This window comes from Halichoeres trimaculatus, unplaced genomic scaffold (genome assembly GCF_033239565.1).
Source record: "Halichoeres trimaculatus isolate MK-OKI-2021-1 unplaced genomic scaffold, fHalTri1.1 fHalTri1_scaffold_13, whole genome shotgun sequence".
Classification (NCBI taxonomy): domain Eukaryota; kingdom Metazoa; phylum Chordata; class Actinopteri; order Labriformes; family Labridae; genus Halichoeres; species Halichoeres trimaculatus.
The window spans coordinates 5,004,413-5,027,544 of record NW_027437191.1 but is presented as its reverse complement, the minus strand read 5'-3'; the positions used below and the strand labels follow the sequence as shown (position 1 = coordinate 5,027,544).

General features: G+C 40.7%; 1 protein-coding gene across 3 annotated transcripts in view; it reads right to left on the bottom strand.

Moving 5' to 3' along the window:
- Positions 1–1,637: 1,637 nt before the first annotated feature.
- bach2b (BTB and CNC homology 1, basic leucine zipper transcription factor 2b) overlaps positions 1,638–23,132 on the bottom strand; it is a 157,875-nt gene continuing 136,380 nt past the window's right edge. For all 3 annotated transcript variants that reach the window (XM_074685208.1, XM_074685207.1, XM_074685206.1), the window contains exons 4-5: positions 11,108–11,314; positions 1,638–8,344 (exon numbers count right to left, since the gene is read on the bottom strand). In XM_074685208.1, the coding sequence (XP_074541309.1) occupies positions 7,817–8,344; positions 11,108–11,314 (735 nt within the window). In that variant the 3' untranslated portion in view covers positions 1,638–7,816. The remainder of the gene's footprint in view (positions 8,345–11,107; positions 11,315–23,132) is intronic.

Genomic DNA, 23,132 nt, shown 5'->3' with positions numbered 1-23,132 from the left:
CGTCAGCACACACACACACACACACACACACACACACACACACACACACACACACACACACACACACACACACACACACACACACACATTTGAATTCTTGGAGTCTCATGTTTCTACCAGTTTCTAGTTCCCCCTCACGTCTCTTCAGCATGTGTGTATTTCAGTCCATGTCCATGTTTTCATCAGGGTAAACTCTTTTCATCAAGCTGTTCATTAAGTTGTTGCTGATGATTCTAGTTTCTTCTCTGGATTTTCCTGGTCCAAATACACGTTACTGACATTTTTTAGAACAGTTATACATCTCAGGAGACAGATCCTTGACTGAGGTATGGACGGTGTCCAGCTCAGAGCCTTGCAACTGCAGTTACACCCATTTGACCACCAGGTGGCAACAAAGTTACTCAGATACTAAAACCACATGAATTTTGAAGAAATAAAATCAAGAGTAATTTTAGCTCTGTTACACCCACCTCCACTGAAATTCACGCTAACGCTGTAAACACTCTAACAAAAAGAAAACACAGAAAGAGAGAGCAGCATCTTACTTTCACTACCAGCTCTGTCTACGCTCCACACAAACCACGTCCCGTACATAAACTGAAGGCCCTGACCTAGACCTTGACATACCCATGGTGAGGTTATGCATGAGATCACAGGTTGTAGCTCCAGAGGCTGGTCTACCCTATATTTCTGCTGCCATACCAGGATTTGTGTCCCTCATCTGAGTTGTAGTAGTGCTAAAGAGCTACAGGTCATGTAGCAAAGAAATAGAAACCAAAGCTTTATCTTTTTCTCTTTTCCAACCACACATTCTATGTCTCCTTTCTGAAGCGTCAACATCAATTTATCTGCCCTTTAAAATAAAATAATAAGACAAGTTGTGTTAGCTCCGCTTGGCAGATAAGCAGTGGGAGGATATAACGAGGATTCAGTTACCGTTACATATTACAGACATGTCTAGGTTTCCATTCAAGTCAATCTGTCAACTTACACTGGGTCTGCTCCGTTGTAGTCCAACCACAAGGCTGGTCCACCAGGTTGCAGGTAACACTCCATCCTATTTTTGCCAATCTGGTAAAAGCCTATGCCTGGCTGGTAGCTGATAGCCTTAGTCTCGGCCTGGCTGTTAATTGGTTTCTTGGATCCTGATACAACTCATACCTTACCACACTCACACTTGAAAAAAACAGCAATTTAGAGTGAGGAAATACTGAGGAATTTTTGAGGGTTTTGACTGACTGACAATAGATTCACGACAGCACACGTCTCACAGTAGCCAGGTTAGCGGAAGTAAAAGCTGTGTTAGCTGGTGAATCTCATTGGTACAACACTGTGGCTTATAGAAAAAAAGTCCTCAATACTGGCCTTTAGGAAATAATTAATTATTGGATGTAAAACTCTAAAGTGAAACTACCAGATTTTCATTTCACAGTTAATTAACATACCTTTATGAATTCACAGATGAAAGTTTGAAAACAGAACATACTGTGTCTTCAGTGCTGCCTCCCAGTGGCAGAAAAGATAAACTCCACTCTATCAAACAGATCGCAGAATACAAAGGTTGATATGCATGTTTCTTTATTTCATAAAGAGAAATGGTGTCTAGACAAAAAAAGTCATTTATAGAACACTAGCAATTGAAATGAATGAAAATGGGGTTTGCACAATACCGTATTTACAATGGTTATTAAGTCATTTTAATTAATTAGGGTCATGTAGCATTTAAAAATTATAAAGGTAAGAACTCTTAGTAGAGAATAAGCAAATGACAGCTATTTCAAATTGACAATATTAACACAAAACAGTCATCTAGAAAAATGAAAGAAAAAAACAACAACTTGAACTACAAGCTTAAGAGCTATTACATTAAAAATGATGCACCAAAATCTACTAATACAATAATCCATATAATCTGTGTAAAAAGCATGTAGAAAAAACACCTGATGCAGTTTGCTGATACAGTCATTGACCAGTTATGAGAGGTATGAAGGATTTCACAGGTAGATAAGTGTGAGAAAGTCCGCACTGGTGACTCAGGGATGGGGGCCCGGGGCCCCTGCATACACTCACTTCATTTGAATGTGAACTATGGCCTCTGCAAGTTCTAAGGCAAATATCGGAGGTGCACTTGTATCCATGCTGACCCATCCCAAAAGTTGAATTAAAGACAAGGTGAGAAAACTCATTCTTTGTCTCTTTACACAACAGAACTGACCATCAGTTTAACATGGCAAACATTTATCAAACATGACACCTATTTGTAAACATTTCCATTTTCAATTGGACTTAATGATCTCAGCCTGCGCATTCAACCAGGATACCAGATTTTTTTTTGTTTGTTTTTCTGTTTTTTTTTTCAGAGAAAGGCATGTTTTTGTTCATATTCTTTGACAGAACTACCTTTGGAGTCGAAAAAGCCAGTGTTTGTTTCAGAGAAGCAGCAACGAAAAAAAAAAAAAGCAAAAAGGTGTTCAATAGTTCAGGTACAGATTACAGCAAATAGTTTTCTTACTTCAATTTGCTGAGATGGCATCAAAAATAAAGTTTGGCCTTTATATGCTAACCTGGTGGACTCCTCATGTCCTGGTATCAAATTTTGTTTAGGTATTTATGCATAGAAATAATTATCTGTCGCATCAGTTTAAAGCTGCACTGAGCTGCACAATTGATATAACAAAAATGGATCCGATGAATGTGTGGATTTTTTTTTTTTTTTTTGCAATAGACCAGCAGAGAAATAAGTTTTTATGACCAAGATGTGTTGCAAACAATATACAAAAGTAAGCGTTTGGGGTCTAACCAGTGCTAAACAGCAGACAAACAGTTAGCTACTGGCTTGTGAAAACTACTGGAGGTGTTTTTCTAAAGAAAAAGATTTAAAAAAGAGCAGTTCTTAGGTGTACATTCATCAGATGGACACAAACACAACAGTGGAATAAATGTGGGAAACTGTGGATTTTAAAGCCACTGTTACATGTCATGTCTGAGATGTAATATTCTGCTGCCCCCAAGTGAAAATAAATATCCACTGCAGCTTGAAGTTTTCTCTATTTTGAAAGGGTTATTTTATAAATCTCTCAGACAATGACAAGAAAATAGTATGGGTCAGAGTTAAGGGCAGGTTTCTTTTTTTTTCCACACTGGGGCAATAAATTGTCAGTTCACCAAAACCACAACAGTAATCATAACTTCTCTTGAAGACTGAATGTGCAGGAAAACTTTTCATTCAACAAAACTTAAGAAACAAATCTGAATTAATATTGTGTTCAAACCAAATACGAGTTAAAGATGCAAATGGGGTGGCACAGATTTGCGCGAATGAAGCGAGTAATGCGTGCAAAACTGTGCCACAAATTGGGAATTGGGATTTGTTTTTGATAATCAAAACTCAAACTCAAAACTGTAAAACTTTTATCTTTTAAAGAATCTTGATTTTCTTCTTAAAATTCAGAATCAATTTCATTGTAATATGGTAAGAATTACTGAGTCGATCATAAAATTCTTATAATCCCTCAATTGCAAATTCCATCTGAAAAAAATCTTCATCTGTCTTTAATACCAGCACAATGACCTCACCTACTGTTAAGTTATGGTAAGGCAGGGGTTCTTTCTGATTTACTTTTACACCAAAACTATTTTCTGTATTTTTTACACTGTAAAAAGGATGCTATAAATTTTACAGTAACTTACTGCCAGGAAGGTGCTATACGACTACAACATCTTTCCCCTCACATCCTTTGGTGTTTTCATTAATACACTGAAAAAACATTCCCAGTAAGTTATAGTTGATATTACTGTAGAGTACAATAAAAAAACTGTTGTGGTGTAAATATTATATTTCTTAGTTTTAGTAATTAAAATGCCTTAATTGTCATACGCTGAAGAGAAGTGGAAGTTAAACTGTCATTCATTTGTTTTGGTGATTTGAGTGAACTGACCTCTGTCCAAAAGTGGAAACTGGGAGGCTGCCATAACCTCTCTTTATATATGGTTAAAGATGCATTTAAATTACGTGCAACACAGGTCAAAGAGCTTACAGGTCTGGCCAAAAAGCTTTTCTGACTGGAGATTTAGCTTCAGTTTGATGTACTGTATCCTTGTCTAGGCTATTTGTGAATCTAAGGGTTTTTTACGTTGCACTCTCAAAGATTGAAGAGAAATCCTGCAAACAAAAAACAAGACTGAGAAGTATTAAAAGCAACATCTGCAGAGACACTCAGGGGCCTTTGACGCAACAATTTTTGAAAAAAACATAAAACTTCATGAATCGTTTACCTCCAGACAGACCAAAGAATAGAGTTGGTGCTCTCTGATTGAACACCAGGCTTTCTTAATTTAACACAGAGCAAAAGAAAAAGTAGCTGAACAAAAAACGAGTTGCATAACATTTGCAGAGATGAAGCTTATGTCATGAAGAAAAAGTTTCAGTTTGTGGCTTGAACCTGGCCGACTCTCCACTTGATGCTGTAAATACTGTTTAGCTCCAGTAAAAATGCAGAGAGCATAAATAGAAAAAGGACTGAACCAACACTACTGCGCTGTGCCACCATGTGTGTGCTAAGTGTGTGTGTGTGTGTGTGTGAATGTGTTGTATCATTATATGTGAGTGTGTATGTTTGTGCAGGTTTTAATGTACTCTACTAAGTACTAAATAGGGACAGGTCTTTTGACGATTCAGAGACAGATTTATAAAACACACTCAACTCTGTTTGGCTGTAGAACAGAAACAGTCTGAGATCATATTTTAAACTACATCTAAAATTCACTTTGAGTCAGGGGTGGTAGGAAGGGTGGACTTAAAAACATGTTCAAACTTTAACGCCCCAATATCTGATTTATCATCCCAAATACACTTTATGTAGGTTTGATTATGATTTTTACATTTTCCTTGAAAATTTGCTTTAAATGAATTAGACACTTTTGGGCTTTAGAGGGAGTGTCATGGTGTGCGGAAAACCCTTTTGTTAGCTTATTCACACCATTTTTTCCTTTTACACCCAGCTACACAGGGTTAGCTACTTTTTAAAAAGACTTGAAGTTTCCATTACAACACTTGCTCTTAGATTTAAAACCCTGTGTAATTTGATTCAATGGGAAAAAAAGGGGGAGTGCTAGTTTGTCACTTTGCACAAAGTTGTTACATACTATCATTGAAACGTGGTTGTTCAGTTGCCAACATGCCGGAAAAAAGAAAGCAGGAAAAGAAAGTTTGGCACAAATAAGTGAAAAAAAAAAGTTTTAATTAAACTTCCTTGTGGTTTGATGATGTAGCGCTTAAATCCACTCAGCAATCATTCTTTGTTCATCCTCTGTTAGCACAACATAAAATGCTATGTTAGCTAGTTCAGGTTTGGATGTATGAACTGTTTTGATATTTCTATTATGTTTCACTCTATATTTGATCATGTTCTATTGATACAATCAGCAACAATAAGTTAATTCCTTTAAAATATGAAAAGCAGAACAGTAAAATTTTGGTTTGTCTGCTCAGGCTGCTACAGTCCATGGTAACTTGAAAGTAGCGCCTTCTCTCTGCTTCTTTTCTCATAGCCTTTTCTCTTAAATGGATACATGTTGGTTGTTATCCTCAAGAATATCTCTTTAAAAAGGATTTAGAAGGTAAAAACAAAGAAATGCTATAATAATTAGCAGTTAGCTCCTACCTTACAAACTGCTAATTATTTTATATTTTATCACTGAGGGTTTATTATTTCAAGAGCAAGTACTGTAGTGGATTCTCACCAGTCAAACTTTCTTAACGAATAAACAACTTCCTGAACAAGAAAGAGCTAGGTAGTAGAACTGCAGCTAGCCTCGTATGAGAATTAGCTTTCAATTAAGCTAACAGGAGGGGCTATAATGGATTGAGGCTTTAAAGAGTGATGAATACAGCTTTACATTCCAATTAAAATCCACCTGTTTCACACAGAACCAGCCTCTAGTGAGGCTCGACTTGATTCAGCTTGTTTTATACATATAAATTTTAAAATGATCATTTAAAAAGCTCCAGAAAGAAGTCACGAGGCAAACAGAAGCTAAAGACAAACTAACTAGACTTGTAGCTACAGAGAGCATGCATGCACATCACAAAGCAGGATGTTCAAACAAATGCACAGTAAGGGCAAACTTCTAAATATCTTATATGATTGTTACTTAATCATTTGGACAACACATATACTTGTTTCACGTCAAAGGAAATATGAATAAGCTTATTGGATTTCTAAAGAAATACAAATAAACAATCTTATTCTAAAACGTTAGCTTCCTTTTGTGTTTCTGATACGCCTTTTTCACATAGATCACTTTATGGTCTATTGATTTTAACATTAAACATGACGTTTCCTCTTTAAGTGCCGAATTAAGTGCTCCAGTTTCAGACTTTTAGGGGGCTAACTGAAGTGCTGGCTTTGAGTGTTAGGGGGCAGAAACAAAGTGCCGGGATTTAGTCGATTTCCTTTTCGTATAAGAATTTAGTTTAAAAAAAGTTGAAGCATCTGTCATTTTATAGCTCTATCTGAACATCAACTGGATACACTGAAGAAAATCTAAAGCATGTGTACACAGTAAGCATATTTTAAATACTGATAAGAAACAAGATTTCCTCCAAAACACAAGGCAGAGCTCGACTTTTCACATTTAAAGAGGAGTCAAAGGGGAGCTGGCCTGAGCCACGCTTTCAAAAAACACGTCTTGAATGTCTAACTTTTATACATGCATGGGGCTCAAAACTCTGTGTTGACGCGTGTGTCTGTATGTTCTGTCACATGTGTGTGTCTATGTGTGTGTTCGAGCTGATTTCCTGAGTTTAAGAACACCCGCCGTGATGGGGAGCATTCGATAGGCAGGACAGGAAACAGCAAAGCAAAGATTTTTCCCTTAGAAAAAGGTGCTTGATATAACCCCGGTGAAAAAGAAACATCTACGCCTCTACCTGTACAAAATCACTGTTACAGTCATCATGCTCCATACTATGTACATTTCTGCCAAACAAGCACTTGAAAGTCACCATCACAACATCCAAATACAATGGTATTGCTGATGAGTGGGAAACAAAAATAGCCATTTCACCGCCCGCAAAGACCTTTTTTTTACCTTTCAATTCAGTGCTGAGGAAGGCAAAGGAGGAATGTTTTTAGTTACAAAGAAGTTCTCCTGTACAGAAATACAACCGTGAGACGCTTGAAGACATTTTTGCATATGAACACTTTACAGCCCGACTGCATCCCTCGCGTACAGAAGCTGTATTCTCATTTTCATGAATTAGGTTGAACATTCAGAGGATTTTTTTTCTTTCCTGAGTTTGAATTGCTGTGACAAAAAGGGCCACTGAGATAAATAGTGAAAGAGGAACCACAGACAGAGCGCGGGAGGAGACAGAGAGAGGTAGAGTAGAGATTGATAGGGACAGAGTGGGAAGAGAAGAGCAAATGTGAAAGAGAAAAAGGCAGGAACAGAGAGACAGAGAGCTGCTGCTGCTGTTTAGGTCCGATGAGGTTTGACTTTGAGTTGTGATGTGTGGAGATCAGAGTCTCCGCTGCTGCCGGGGTGAGTTTAGCACCATTGTAAGGGTTTGGTGAGAAGTTCCCACTCTGTCATGGTAAAAGGAGAATACCTGGAGAACAGTATTGCTGCTGTTAAGACAACTTTAGTGTCAACCATTCAAAATAAAAACAGCACAAAAAGACATAAATACAAACAAAGCTTGTTTTTTTTTCAGTGAACACTGGCGGAGGCTGACCGTCTCAACAACCCAGAGCGAGGGTTTGTCAGAAGATTAAAATTAAATAATAAAAAACATCAAAACAAACACAGAGAACTACTTAGTGCAGTCCTTCCTCGGCTGCTCGTCAGTTGTACATTTTTCAGTCATTTCCTGGCAGAAATCTACCGTCACTGCCTGGTTGGACTTCTCCACAGACAGCCCTGACTTTGAGAACAAGCTGGCGTCCTGGCCGTCCATTTCTCTGTCCGCCCCGTTCCTGATGGCCGAGTCCGGCTCGCTTTCTGAGGGGCCGGGCGAGCCGTGGAAGCTGGGCTCCGGTGTGGCTGAACCCGAGCGGGTGGTGAGGTCGATGCTGGTGGTGGTGGCGTTGTTGGTGTTGGTGGTGGTGAGGCTGAGGGGGGCCGGTTTGGGCTGGTGGGCGGTGTTGTTGTTGTTGTTGCTGGCAGTGGAGTTGGCGGGCCGCAGCACGGGGCAGTAGTGGTGTAGAGACTGGACCTGCTCGGGGCTCAGCTGCACGTCCCGGCACACCTCCTGGGAGAGGCAGGAGAAGTTCTCCCACAGCTCACCCATACAGGCCTTCAGCTGGTTCCTCTCCGTCAGCAGCTTCTCCTTCTCATGGACCTGTCACCAAGCACATGAAGCACACAAACATATGAAAGGTGAACTTGGTTCATGTTGTATACATAAGGACAAGCTCTCCTACCCAACATACTCATGATATGCCTTCTATTCAAATATATTTGTGTCCAGCGCCGCCCCTCTCTATATGCAAAACATGCACTGCGCAAAAGGCTCCACAACCTATGGGGCCCAATATTACATGAGGGGGTGCATTATCTGCAAATCTGCAAACAGTGTGCATCGATGTGGACTGTTTTGATTTGACATTTGCATTTCAGCCCTCTGTTATAAAACAAGTTAGACCGGCCCACCCTGTGATTGGCCCACTTTGTGGGATCATGCTTCCTGTACTTACACCTCTAGGCTTGTAATAATAACTGCATGATAAACTGCATCATGTATCAGTGTCAGCGTAATACGTTGCAAGAGGCTCCATGACACTAAGGAAGCCTCAGGGGTGTAGCTACAATTAGGCAAACACAGGCAGTTGCCTGGGGCCCCAAGATTCCCAGGGGCCCCCAAAGCATCTCTTAAAAACTGATTTATGAAGTTCTCTTCAATTGAAAGCATTTCTTTTTTCTAAATCTTACTTCACATGCTTCAAAATTAGTGCTGCACGATTTGGGGAAAAGGTGCGATTTGCGATTAGGTGGACAATATTGCGATTGCGATTGTGCTTGCGATTTAATAAAAAAAGTTGTGTCATGACGAGTCTACAGACTTGCTTGGTTATCATGGAGAAAAATCTGAATTGCATGTGCTGTCATTGCGATTGCGATAATCGTGCACCCCTATTCAAAATACATCAAAAGGCTTAATCTTTAATGATGGTTTTGGGTACTCCCCCCCATTCTTATTCAATGGGCTATTGCATGTTACAACACATCTGAAAATTTGATTCAGGAAGAAAGTGGTAGAAAACACTTTTTTTCCAATTTTTTTCTTATTTTCAACCAAGTCGGAAATAAAAACAATGTTGCTCTGAGATCTGAGATAAACATATAAGAGTTTTAGGATTTTAAGGACTTTATCTAGACCAGGAAACAGGATCTTTTTCTCAAAATCAAACTTTTTGAGTTGGTGATAAACATTATTGCACAAAATCTCTTTTTTGGATACATAACTCACTGGACAGGAGGTCAAATAAAAATACATTAACTTTAAAATAATAGCACCAAAAAGTATGGTAACTGTAAATATCACCTCTTTCAGTAGATTTTTTCTAGTTTTATGTTGTGCTTGATATTTATACATTTTTTCTTTACTAAATAATTGTTTTCAATATTTACCTATTGTAATGTTTTTCACTTCATACTTTCTTGTTTGTTACTGTTACTCTGTAAATTCCCCCACTGTGGGACAAATAAGCTGTCAATTGACCATAAAAGATTTCAAATCCAGGACAAAGTGGACTAAATTATGTGTTCACTTTTTTCAAAATCAAACTAAAGTACAGAACTTGAGGAAATGCATTTAGTTGCGTTAAGTTACCATGTACAAGATTAGCACTGTCTCATGCCTTGATTCTCAGAAAGACAGTGGACCCAGGGAAGGCCAGTCTAGCTCTGAGGAAGATGAGTTAAGATGGAGGGCCCCATTAACTGGGTTTGCCTTGGGCCCCCAAACAACTAAATACGCCCCTGGGAAGCCTTGCCCAACAGTGGAGGGTAACCTCAATCCTTCAGGCAGAGTGAGATTTGGAGGTTAAAAAACTTTCTATCTTGAATACTTTGTAAAAAGTATAGAAAAGCTCAAGCTCAGCTCTTGCTTTTATTTTATTTTTGTGTTCTCCTACTGTACACTCTGAAATGCCACTCATAAAAACTCTGTTCCCTTTCTCTTTGTTTATTACTTATTATTTTTATAATTTTATTCATCATCTGATAAACTCACCGATAACAGCTGTTAGTGAATTGTTGTTATAAAAATGTCCAAAAATGTCCTGATCTTCACTCAGTCACACCGTTACCGCTCGCCAGGTTTATCACTGTTTATGAGTGGTAAACATGCACAGTTGACATTGTTTGATGGGGTTTTCCAAGAGGTTCACCTGAATTATGCCATAATCTGCACCTGCATCTCTTTCATGGTGTAATAAGTCAACTGGAAGATTATTCGTTCCTGTTTCTTTCTTATGTGTACTCGCTGCTCCACACTAATTGTCCCATGAAGGATTAATGAAGTTGTCTGAATCTGAATCTAAACCTGAACTGCCCTCATGTCTTTTAGAGGAGCATTGCAGACCCACACTGACACATCAGCTCAAAAGTATGTGGTGCTCATCACTGGATCATCCACTACAGAGTAAGGACAACACAGAAGTATAAACCAGGCTTCAGGAGGGATAACAATCAGGCTGCAGTTACAATCATATTCCTACAGAGGGGGACAGGCCTTCTGTCTATGAACAGAGGATTAAGGAGGATTGAGCCAGAAAAAAAGTTTTTCTGAAGTTTCCTTTTATTTTAGTCTTTTAAATCAATTTAGTAATCAAATATATAGTGAAGAGGATTTAGCTGCAATATTTCCAGAATCTTAGACAGAAATTAAAAAATCCAATTTTTTGGTCAAACACACAAAAATAAAGTCTTGTCTGCAGGTTTGGGGCAGAGCTTTATAAACTGTACCTATAAACTCTGGAGAGTACTGGATCAGGCTTTAGGTCTTTCTTCCTGATTAAAATTAGGTGTGTAAAAGGAAAGATGGTGTCTCACAGACAGATGACAGCTGAAAAGAAGTTTGTACATAAAATATTCAACCCACCAGTTTCCTGATCTCACACTCCAGGTTCATGATGCAGTCAAGCTTCCTCTTGCGGCAGCGCTGCGCAGCGATGCGGTTTTTGCTCCGCCGCCTCACGTCATGGATAAACTCAAGCTGCTCCGAGGTCAGTTTGTGCATCTTCACCAACATTTGGAAGTCGTTCCGTGGAAGATTCGTGATTTGATCAACAGGGAAAGGCAGCTTCACCTGGAGCAGAAAGAAAACAATGTGTATTAGCATCATGTGGAGAGGAAACGGCCCTCAACATCTCCACCCTCTGTCCCTCTGCATTCTTAGAGACAATCATGCCTCCTGCTGTTGACATTGGACTTCAAAACTCTGTATCAGAAACAAATGTGTGACATCACAGACACTGTATTTGTATAATGAATACTACACTGTAACAAATGACTGTAAATTTATGACGAAACTTCGGGGTAAAATCCTATTCTGGTTAAATCCAGGACAACCCTGTATAATAACAGTATTTACTCTACCATGGAGTCAAGGAAAGAAAACAGTCATTACTTGTATTCTTTGCATTTTGGGAACAAGAAGGTGAGACCACAGCTTGAAAGGAGAATGGAGTTGAAGTCAGATTGTTAGCCAACTCCATCCTGAAAGTAAACAGGTGAGTGGCTGCTTTGCTTTTTAGAACAGGTAAAAACCATCACTTCATCAGTTTGAAGTCATTTGTAAGATTAGCTTTAGCTGGAGTTTGTCATGACACACAAACACCACAGGCTCACATAAAGAGTCAGTTCTTTTCCAGCTACTGTAAGAAAAGTACGTACAAATATGCTCCAATGTACTGTAATACGATCACAGATTTTTCTGGATGGCCTTTTTACAGGAAGATCATCTGTTTTTAATTCACATGTTACATTGTGCTGCTGCGCCCCATTCCCTCCTCACTCACGGTTACAATAATTGTTCTATTTTTACTGTTCTTTGACCTACGTCAGATTTTTAAAACCATCAAACTTCAAACAGAACACACCACTCCTCTCCTGGAAGTACTTTCCTCTTGTTATCCTTCATCAGTTTGTGTCCTCATGTTTCACACACTTTAGCCCCTCCCAGCTGGTTAGCAAACACTGTAGAATTTTTTTTTTCTTTTTTTTACCGTAATTTTGCAGTAAAGTAATTTTTGTTGTGACTGCCTTTTTTTAACCATGAGTGACAAGGAAACAAAGTGGCCATGAGACCCTGGTGTACTGTAGGATACGTGGGAGAGGGTGCAGACTGTCTTTGCTACACATGGCATGGACTGGCTTTCTATGTTCCCTATAGGTCCAGATGAGCTGTGGCAATGGCAATCAATGTTAAAACGAATGGCAATATACTGGCAGCAGGGTTGGCAGTGTTTTCTTCATACTTTAATCCAATATACAGTATCATACTGTAAAAATAAATTACAGTACATGCACTGTAAAATAACTGGCCATTTTTGCTGCCAGCACCTTACTGTTTTTTAACAGTGATATTTTATACAGTTTTCCCTGCAGGACCAGCTTGTTGTAGGGCCCTATCCCAAGTGCAGGTGTCCCCCCCTTAAAACCCTTTATCCTGCACTTTTAACCGCAATTTGCGTACCTAGCTTTTTTTAAAGTTATTTTTGGGGATTTCAGTGCCTTTAATAATAGAGGAGAGGACAGGGGATAGAGTTGGAAAGGGGCTGAGAGTGGGGAATGACATGTAGAAAACAGGCCACGAGCTGTACTCAAACCCAGGCCACCCGCTCCAGGGCGAACCTCATGGGGCGTGACCTAAACCGCTCGGCCATCTGCGCCCCCGAAACAAGCTACTTGATTCAGATTATTGTTTTTGGAGAGTAATAGCAAAACAAAAGCAGGATTAAGGATTATTTGACCAGAACATGCACTGCTGAAGAGGTGTTTTCAGAAATGTTTGCGGTTTTCTAATCTGAAATCATTCTGATAAAGTGAAGTTAAGAAACTTGATTAAAGATTGAGGTCATGTCCACACGTAGCCGGGTATCTGGGAAACCGCATATATTTTCATACATTTATGCCTGTCAGCCACAAGAAACCAGTTTTAAGTCACTACAAACAATGTTTTCTGACAACTTCGGCCAAAGCAAAGATTTTGGAAACCTCCAGTTTTGTGGTTTCATGTAGACGCAGAGAATCTGAGTTTTTGGTTTTTAAACGTCACAAATGACGGGGGTTCATGCTGATTGGGTGGCAGGGGTTTTACATCTGGAAAAAAAAACACTACCCATTATGGGTTTAGCATGCTTCGAGTCCCTCTTATTGGTAGATTTTCCTGGTACATGTGGATGAAAGTATTTTTAAAAACAAATGGGAGGTGTTCGTTTTTGAAAAATCCCGGCTACATGTGTAGCAGTACCCACTATTTTGTCTGAAATTCAGTATGTAGACGCCAGTATGCGAAAAACTTGCAAAATCTGCAGTATACTAAGAATCCTCGGATGTCCAACTGATCCAGGAAAATGTCTCACTATGCAATGGACCAGTCTACCTGGCATACTGTTTTCCACAATGCACGGCTCTAATGCTGTTTTATACGGGAGGCAGGTTTCGGTGAATTAGCGCCATCTACTGGAATGAGTCGGCATTATAACTACAATACAACAGCACTAACGTTAGACGGTCCTTGATATAGAAGTGAAGTGATGAGAAAGAAACACCAGTAAATCTCATCACTTCTAGTTATAAAGGGGGCGTCTACTTCTACAAATTCATTAAAGCCCATTTAAACCAATAATTACCTTTATTTTAACCATACTTGGATTATGCGGAAGTGGTTTTTCCATCAGCTGTAAAATTAAAAATTCAATCCCTTCCAGATTTTTTTAGATAAACCACACAGCTTTTGTGTAAGATTTAAAATCAAATATGACGTTTCTGCAGTGGTATTATTAACAAAGTAACAGAACAGTCAGACCACTACATGCAGAAGCAGTAGGCAGTATGCAGTGTAGTGTAGTGGGCGGTTTGCAAAACAGCCTCTGTTACTGATGTAAGACAGGTGCAACAAAGGAGTTGTTGATTGTTTTTGCTTTCTGTAGTGTAGTTACTTAATTCAACCACAAGATGGCAGTACAGCACTGCTCCACACACCTCACCAAACAGGCTACAGGGAGCCTTCCTACGCCCGCCGCGTGTTTAACATGGAGCACATTTTCAGGCTGAGGGGAAAAGGTGATGCAAGAAAGGAGTCCCTCTCCTCCATCTGTCGCCCGGCACCTGGAGAGCTGCCAGGAGGACAGATTGAGGGGGCAGTGACTCCAGACCTGATCCAAATCAGTGCCAGGTGATTTCTGAGGGCATGGATGTCTGTAGAAAAAAGCAGCAGGCCAGTCCTGACGATCTGCAGAACAAAAGAGCTGCTGGAAGAAATGCCGCGCAGTGTTTGGAGGAGGAAAAGCAGAGTGGTATGAAATGAGAATAAAGAACCCATGGAGGGTGAGCGTGTTTGTTTGCTCAGTTTTGAGAGCAACAATAAGTCAGCCTCTCTCCCTCAGGTGATGGCAAACCTTATGATAAGCACATCACAGGCACATCCACCCCAGCGGTATCTGTGTGCACCAGGGAGCCGTAGCTTCAGGCAGCGAGCGGAGCGGTGGAGGAATAACAAAGAGCCAGAGGAAGACAGCCGGAGAGCTGGCAGAGATGAGAGGATCTGCAGCTCTCTTTCTCCTCTCCTCACTCACTCATCCTCCCCGTGGCTGCTTCAGGAGGAACAAAGTCAAACAAAGGAGGAAGAGGAGCAAGCGTTGTGACTTCTCAGTGTACCTGACTGCTGGATGGTCCCCTGAGACCCCAAACGGCTCTGACTGCAGGCAGAGGCTGCAGCACAGGCAGCTCAGCTCTGTTTCTGCACAAAGAGGCAGAGTGGCGTCACCTGGTGTAAGCGAGCTCTCACGGGGATAAAACAAGGTGACTACTCATGACACAGAGCTGACTGAAGAGCAAATCTAGACGTCAATCTATCCCTGAGAGAGAAAATGGCTTGAGTTTCCTCATTAGGAGTGCAGCCCTCTGAGCCGCCAGGAGCCCTCTCTCTCATCTCAGCTCGACATCTGCATGCAGACACATGAATTAATGATGGGCCGAGCTTTCAAGGCCACACTCTGCTCTCTCTGTTTTGCTAGGGCATGACAGCTCCAGCCTCAAAGAGAGGCGCGGGGAAGCTATAAAACATCAGTGCGAGCTGCCAGCTTCATCTAAAGCAGGGCGAGAGATGACTTTGTTTGTGATCAGATCGCTCGTGCAGCTTCGCGAGCAGCGGTTACAGAAAGTGTGAGCACTCAGCTCTACGGGATCGGAACGCTACGGGGAAGGAGACGCTGTGACCTTGTGATGGTTTCTTTCTGCCCCTCATCCACCAGCCAGTGAGACACAGGGGACGGCTAAATTTAGCCGCTCTACTACGAGAAACCAGTTCAGCAGCAGAGCTGGGATGACAGAGTACACTTCACTGGTGGTCATAAATTCACAGCCAACTGTTCTGGATTTATATTTCTCTCTGTCTCTGGGTCATTATCCTGCAGATGGAGGACAGAGAGAAAACTAGGACTCATCTGTCATTAGAGCCACTCTGGGTCTCAGCTCTGACATTGAGCAAGTAGAAAATAGAAACATGTTTTCACGCCTGAAAGTCAAGCCGAAGAGGGTTTTTAAAGAGGGGATGAAACTCAGGCAGTTGAGCTTTTGTAACTAATACTTACTAACACTGGGTCTGATTTGAATCGATCAGGTCTTCTCATCACTCATGTTTTCATTCTTTCACGTTGAGGTCTCATCAGATGAGTGATGAATTACATGAATTTAAAGTTGCGACACTACTTGCTTTGTTTGCTTAATTGAACAAATCCATTAGACATCTGATGGATGCGCAGATCATCTATCAGTCCAAGACCAACTCTGGAAGTCTGTGCAATGTTCAAATAAGGTCCACTCATTGGACGTCTGACCATGACCCTTCTTGGACGTTAATATGAAGTTTATCATTTAAACGTTGACTTTTTGGAGGTCAAGTGGACGTCTAAGGAGTAAGTAAGCGAGTGAGCTCACTGAGCAAAGAGACGTTCAAAGGACGTCATTTTTTACATCCAACTTCGGTCTCCTGAAGGTCCAGACTGCTACTCCAAGACGTCTTTTTCCAACATCTACCGGAAGTCCATTTATGACGTTCACAGTACCTCCCAAAGAATGGCCTTTCAAACTAATATTTTGTTAGTGCTGTGTTTTCCTGTGGAGGTTAATTTTCCTGTAGCCTCATTTTGCTCAGCAGCAACTTTAAAGTGGAAATGTATAACTCCTCTGTTTGTATTTACAGTTACCATCTGCTGCTGAGAAAATCAAATGAAGCTACAGGAAAATGAATCAGAACAGCATGACACCTTCAGAAACTGGACTACGGTTACACACAATAACCAGAAGGAGTATAAAAACAATGAGAATGACTAAAATGGCTGCAGTGGCAGCAGCAGTGACAATAGCTTGAGTTGTAAAAACTTTGTTTGTCAAATTATTATGGCTGTCAGTTAATACTAACAACTTGACTCAAATTAGCGTAACCATCTTTGAGGTCTTGCAAAAATGAAGGCGTGAGCTCTTTGTGCGACTGCAGCGAGTTAACACACAATCGTGGTGTTTAAACCAGAAAGTGAAATAATGTTACTTATGCCTAATGTGAACACAACATCAACAACAATCTTCACTTAGCAACTACTCTTCAAAAAAACAACTAGGGACAAATCGAGCTCCATGGGTCCCTCCAGACCACTCATAGGCAGCAGTCCCTCCCAGCTGCAGCCAGAGCAGACGACTGCAGGCCAATGAATCATGCATGTGCCCGTCTCTCCTAGGTCACTTTGCTGGTCCCAAAACCAGATACAGGAAGAGGGTCGATATACATACATACTGAAAAGTCCATTTTTAGTTATGAACACAGTGTGTAATGTTTTACATGATTTCTGTAACACAATGTTATTCCTCATACCTCCAGGGTCCATTACATGTAAATTGATTATTATGCAAATTGAGTGATGCTGGCATTTAGTGACTTACAGCAACTTCTAGGACAGCCAATAGCGACTGTCATTACTGAGGAGCTAACAACCCTGTTCCTACATATCCCTCCCCACTCTCAGCCCGTCTCCTGCTCTATCTACTGCCCTGTCCTCTCTGAATGAAGGCATAAAAAGACCCAAAAACTACTTCAAAAAAGAAAAAGTCGTCTTTGTTTCTCCTGTTTCTCCTCAAACACTAACTCTACGCTACAGTCCACTGAATTATTTCCCATCATACCTTGGGTGGAAAATGAAAAGCAAACCAAATGATGAAGCAGAGACAAAGGCACCATTTTGTTCCAGGGGCTCTTGAATGTGAAGCGGTTTATCTGCTGATCAAGACTCAGTTTCCCATGAGCATCATCAACCACTGACATAGAAACGTGACGCTAATCAAGGCATGCTTTTGTTTTGTGGGGCAGACCTTTTTTTTTTCTTTTAACTCTACTCTTTTTGCACAAGACAACTTTTCCCAGGATGCAGAGCTATGAGGTAATGTTCTTTTTTTATTTACAGTTATGTGGCTTTAGCTATAGCTACTGTTTGTTTGGTTGGAAAAAGTATTATCACAAACAGCTTAACCCATGTTTTAGCTGGAGCTCTTTCACTCTCATGTTATCTTTCTTCTACTCTTCTGTCCTTTTCCTGTCTGACAGTTTGGCTCCATTGCTCAGCATCACTACAAAATAAATCACAGAAATTATTTCCACCAGAGAAAAACACAGATATCTCTTCTTACACTAAACTATGTCAGCCAGCGTGATGTCATTGAAGGGACTTTCAGTCGATGTGCCGTACGTGAAATTGTGTTCTCTATGGAAAAGCCGCACTGAGAAATAGAATTTAGAAATAACACATTTTAGAGCTAATAATCTTATTTTAAATCATGGATTATGAACCAGCAAATATATAACAGTGAGGCTATTTTAAGACCACTTATGGAGACCAGTTAAGTATCTCTGTGTTCACTTCTAAAGTGTTCCAACTCAAGTCTGCAGAAATGTTGAACTATCCCTTTAAAATAAAGCCTGAAGATGCAGCTTCACCACTTTGATTTCACATTTGAGGAAATCCCTAATCTGCTTTCTTTCTGGGAGTGAGATATCACTCAGCATCAGTTTCATAAACGCAGAGCTGGATGTGCTTAGCCTAGCTTAGCATAGAAACTGGAGATAGACTCAAAGAGCTTAAGTGAAAAAAGCTTATTCACTGAAAAGAGACGCTCAGACTTGTTAAGTAGGACATTTTGCAGTGTGTGTGTGTCTCTGTGTCTGTGCGTGTGTGTCTGTCTGGACAGCTTGCAGCAGGTGGAGACCTCAGGTGAGTCACGCCTGCTTGGATGACCCTGACTCTGAGGGTCATGGTGCTCTGTGCTCACCTGCTGTCTTCTGACCTGCTTCTGAAGCTTTAACTCACTCCATTCACAGAAAAGCTGTTTCTGTCTTTTGGCAGCCTTTCAGGAGAAGATGCTTTCTCCTGACTATCTGGGATTTCAGTGTTGAAATTTGGCTGAAAAAGGTGAAATCAGGTCTGACCGCTGAATGCTTCTCATAACTGTAACCACCCACATACTCCCACACGTGGAAAAAAAAAGGGCCCGTTGGTGGAAAAATGATCTGCCTGATGAGCTCCCTGTCGGTGTAAACTGCTCCCTATCCAATCCAAGCTAAATCAGACGTTAGCCTGTGATTTTCAGCTCATGTGCTGTCTCTTTAATTAACCCTGGGATGTCTCACATGCTTGTAAACAAGATGGTAAACTGCAACACACAGGCATGAGCCTGATTTAAGTCATGTGTACTGTGAGTGTTTCTGTTTTATGGATTAATCCTTTTTTTTTGGGTCATTAGTTATCCTTTTTTGCACTTTCTATACACTTTCTTACTTTTGTTTTCTTAAATGCTGCTGTGACTCCTGAATTTCCCCTCGGGGATAAATAAAGTATTTTCTACTTCTATTCTATTTCTATTTATGTGTTATTTCTTAGTGGTCCTTGTCTTGTATGTTTTCCATAGAGTTTTCATGTCAGGTTTTTGTGATTCCCCTTCTCACTCCCTGTGTTTTTTGGTTTCCCAGGGTGGCCCCTATGTTTCCCTGGTGTTTTGATTGATGCTCCTGATTTTAACCTGTGTCTTGTTTTAAACCTGTGTTGATTCACCTTTTTGTCTGTTTAGATTCACCGTTCTTCAGTTCCTGTTCAGTTCCTCATCATCTGGTCTCGTCTAATTCCAGAGCCACACTGTCCTTGTGCTCGTGTAATCTTTGTAAGGTTCCTTTCTCCTCTAATTCTTAGATCTTTCAAATGTTGTTGGAGTTTCTATTTCTTTTGTTCTTTTGGATTTTTGTTTGATAAATGAAACCTGCGCCTGGGTCCCCCCTTCTCATGTTTTTGGCACTACCCCACTGACCAAGGAGAAGCTCAAAGAACGTCCTTTCATGGCCGTTTTTTGACATCTTATTTTAGTCTCCCGAAGGTGAAGGCTGTAACTCCAGATGACGTCTACTGAACATCCAGTTATGACATCCACAGTAACTCTGTATACCCCCCAAAAAAGTAGTCGTGTCCATGCCAGATCTCAAACCAGCAGCCCTCCAGGTCCAAAGCCTATTCCTAATCTGTACTCCAACCTCTGCGCATGACTACAGTCCAAATTTCAGAAGGTGGCATACTGTTCTGCTTCATTTGATTTTCTCAGCAGCAGATGGTGTCTGTAAATACAAACAAAGATAATATACATATACACTTTAAACCTGCTGCTGAGCCAAATGAAGCTACAGGAAAATTAACCTTTACAGGAAAACCTCTTCGTTGCAAGGCGCTGCCCAAGTAGCTCCCTGCAGCAGTTCTCTCTTCTTTGTCCGTTTCTTGTAATTTTTTCGTCTTTTTCGTCATCTTTGTATTTGGAGTGGATCATTACTTTGTATGGTTCATTGTTGGTCATGGACACCAAACTTGGCTTCAGTGATATTTTCACTACTTTTGTCCTGTGTTTGTCTGGAGATCCTACATGTAACCATGGCTGCATTGTTTACATGTGAAATTAGCTGTTAGCAGCCTGTAGCATGTCAATGCTAACTAGTGTAATGCTAGTCCAGCGGCAGAGGGGCTGTCGGAGGGCAGAGTGGCATTGTGCTGTTCATGGACGTCGCTGACGGAGCTGACATCGGACTCCGGCGCCACACTGGAGGAGCTTCGCCTGCTGTGAGCAGACAGGATCCAGGAGACAGAGACTGAACAGACTTCTGGGGAGGCTCAGTCCTGGACCCTGTGGAGGTGGAGACTGGCTGGGCTGGAGTGGTGGGCGGGCTGTCGTCATCTATTTTCTTATGGACCTTTTTGCACTTTCTGATCACTTTCTTACTTTTGTTTTCTTAATTGCTGCTGTGACTCCTGAATTTCCCCTCGGGGATAAATAAAGTATTTTCCATTTTCTATTCTATTCTAAAACATGTCACCATTTTAGAATGGGACACAGGAAATGGAAATAAACCAAATATTGTTTTGAATTGTTTTTTTTCCTCCCAAATTATGCTTAAATTAGATGTCCAGAAGTGACATTGAAAGTACGTCCTTTGAACGCCACTTTGCTCAGTGGGTTCACTCACTCACTTCTGTTTCATTTAACGTTAAAAAAAAAGAAAACATTCAAATGTTGAACTTTATTTTAACGTCCATGTGGGGTCATGGTTAGACGTCCAAATAGAGGACCAGATTTAAACGTTGTGTAGACGTCCAGAATTGGTCTTGCACTGACAGATGTGACATAGACTTAACCTGCACGTCTATCAGATGTCTGCTTAGTGGGACCTGACAGGTCTTTTTTAAAACATTAGCAGACCCAGAACTAAGGGAAAGCATCTTTAGATAATATCTGTAATGACTTAATCTAAGTTGGGCCTGATGATTCTTTTTGATACCACAGCATCAAACAATAAAATCCCAGCACTTTCCAGCTTATTTTCCTGGTTTAATTTGCTGATGTGCTCACAGTTCAGGTTATTTCTGTTTGAACCACTTTAAAACTTCCCATTGAGGCTTTAAAAGCTTCACATTCAAATGATGAGGTATAACTGATGCAATTTTAAACTAAATTGCTGTGTTCCAGATTTGTTGAAACTAACTGGAACTGATGTTTTTGAGTTAGATTTGTTTTTAATTTAAATGCATCATGAGTAGTTTCATTTTGAACCAATGGTGCTTTTGTCTTGAAATTGAGAAAGACACAGGTTTGTGCACTAACAGGTTTAAAGATGATGCATCTGACATGTTTTTACTGTATATTTGGAAAATAAGCTTGAAATAAACCAGTTAAGAGAAAACCACTTGTGTCTGTCTGTAGTCAGAAGGATCCAAGTGGAATTTTTTTAATTTCAAAAATGAGGTGCCAAAGAAGACAACCCCTCAGAATAATATCAAAACAGTTATCTGTTTCAACACAATTTTGTGAATTTATTTTCCTCAGTGATTACACTTTACTGACCCTTCAGGTGTCAGGCTAACAGTCCCATGGAAAATCATCTGAGGCCTCCCCTTCGCCTGCTGCGGCAGAAAAAGTTTATTTGAGGGAAACACGAAAGGAAACAGGAAGAAAAATGTGTCAAACCTCATCAACAGACAAACCCAAAGTCAACTCCAACAAACAACTCCACTCAGAAAACTGGACACGCTGTCACATGGCCAAGTTATTTCTGGGAATTTTCGTGCAAGAAAACGCCGCAGCACTGGGCACCAAGCTACATCGCGGCGGCCAAAATCAACACGGCAGGAATGTGAGGGATTAGCACGGTGAGGTGGCTGGATGCTGAATGTCTCAGTGATTCCTTCAGACTCTGAGAGGAACAGAAGCATCTCTGTGCCTGTATTTGATCCCACGTTTGTCCCGCTCTGCTCAGGGGCTGCAGAGCCACGCAGCTCATCCTTCAGGGGCGATTTGGGGGTAATGAAGAGAGACTGGATCTTATTACCTTGTTACTACAGTTTTTCTACATGCATTGAGACAGATAAATATAGATCTCAAAGTAAAGTGCTAGAGTAAACAGAAATGCTCTCACTCAATCTGAGCAAATATCCCTCTGCATACTCTATGGGCTACAAAATAAGCCCCCTCCTGTGTTTCCATATGAACATTTTTCATATGCATGGCTTTCATTAAATATAGATTCAAGAGGGGAAACACTTTTTTTTTTTTTTTCGAAACTTGAATACGTCTCCTCTCAGATCACACAGAGCAAACAAGACGCTCCGTTTCTATAGCTACTGCAGCAAGACCTTGACCAGCAGCTAAATTTACCCTCAAATACTGTTTGTTTTCCACCCCGACGTCAAGAACACTGAACATTTCTCCTCCTGATAACGATGACACATGCTTCTGTAATGGATTACTCACAGCACCCGAGGATTAAAGGGCTGCGCCACTTTAAAAATGGAAGGTTTCATCTGTTTATAAGATTGTATGATCAACTTTCATGTTGTTATGACTAAAAAGAGTAAATATCTGTGCAGCTGATATACTGGAGAGAGAATCAGACTCAGACCACAGCCACATCATATCTAGAGGCTCTCAGTCTTTGTGCAAATAGAGTAGAGCTGATATTAGGGAGCGTGCACTTCCTGTCACACGTTCTTTCTATTTCATGTTTCAACTGATAAAAAAAGAGAGAAGAGAGAAAAAAAACAAAGTGCTGATGTATCAGGACTGCTTCCTCATTCCTCCCACTCGCTCTGAGATCAATATTTGCAGCTCTGTGGCCAGACGATACGCTAGAATGAGCTCAACGCCTACACCGAGACCAGGAGCTGAAGAGCGCGAGAGAGCTACAAATGGTGCTGCACAGAGACACACGGTACACTCACAGCTCAGATACCACTGGTTTCAGTAGCGCTCCAGTTCTGCTTCAGTGTTATAGGGTGTAAAAGGACAACAGAGCATTAGGGCCATGTTAAATTAAATAAAAATTTACA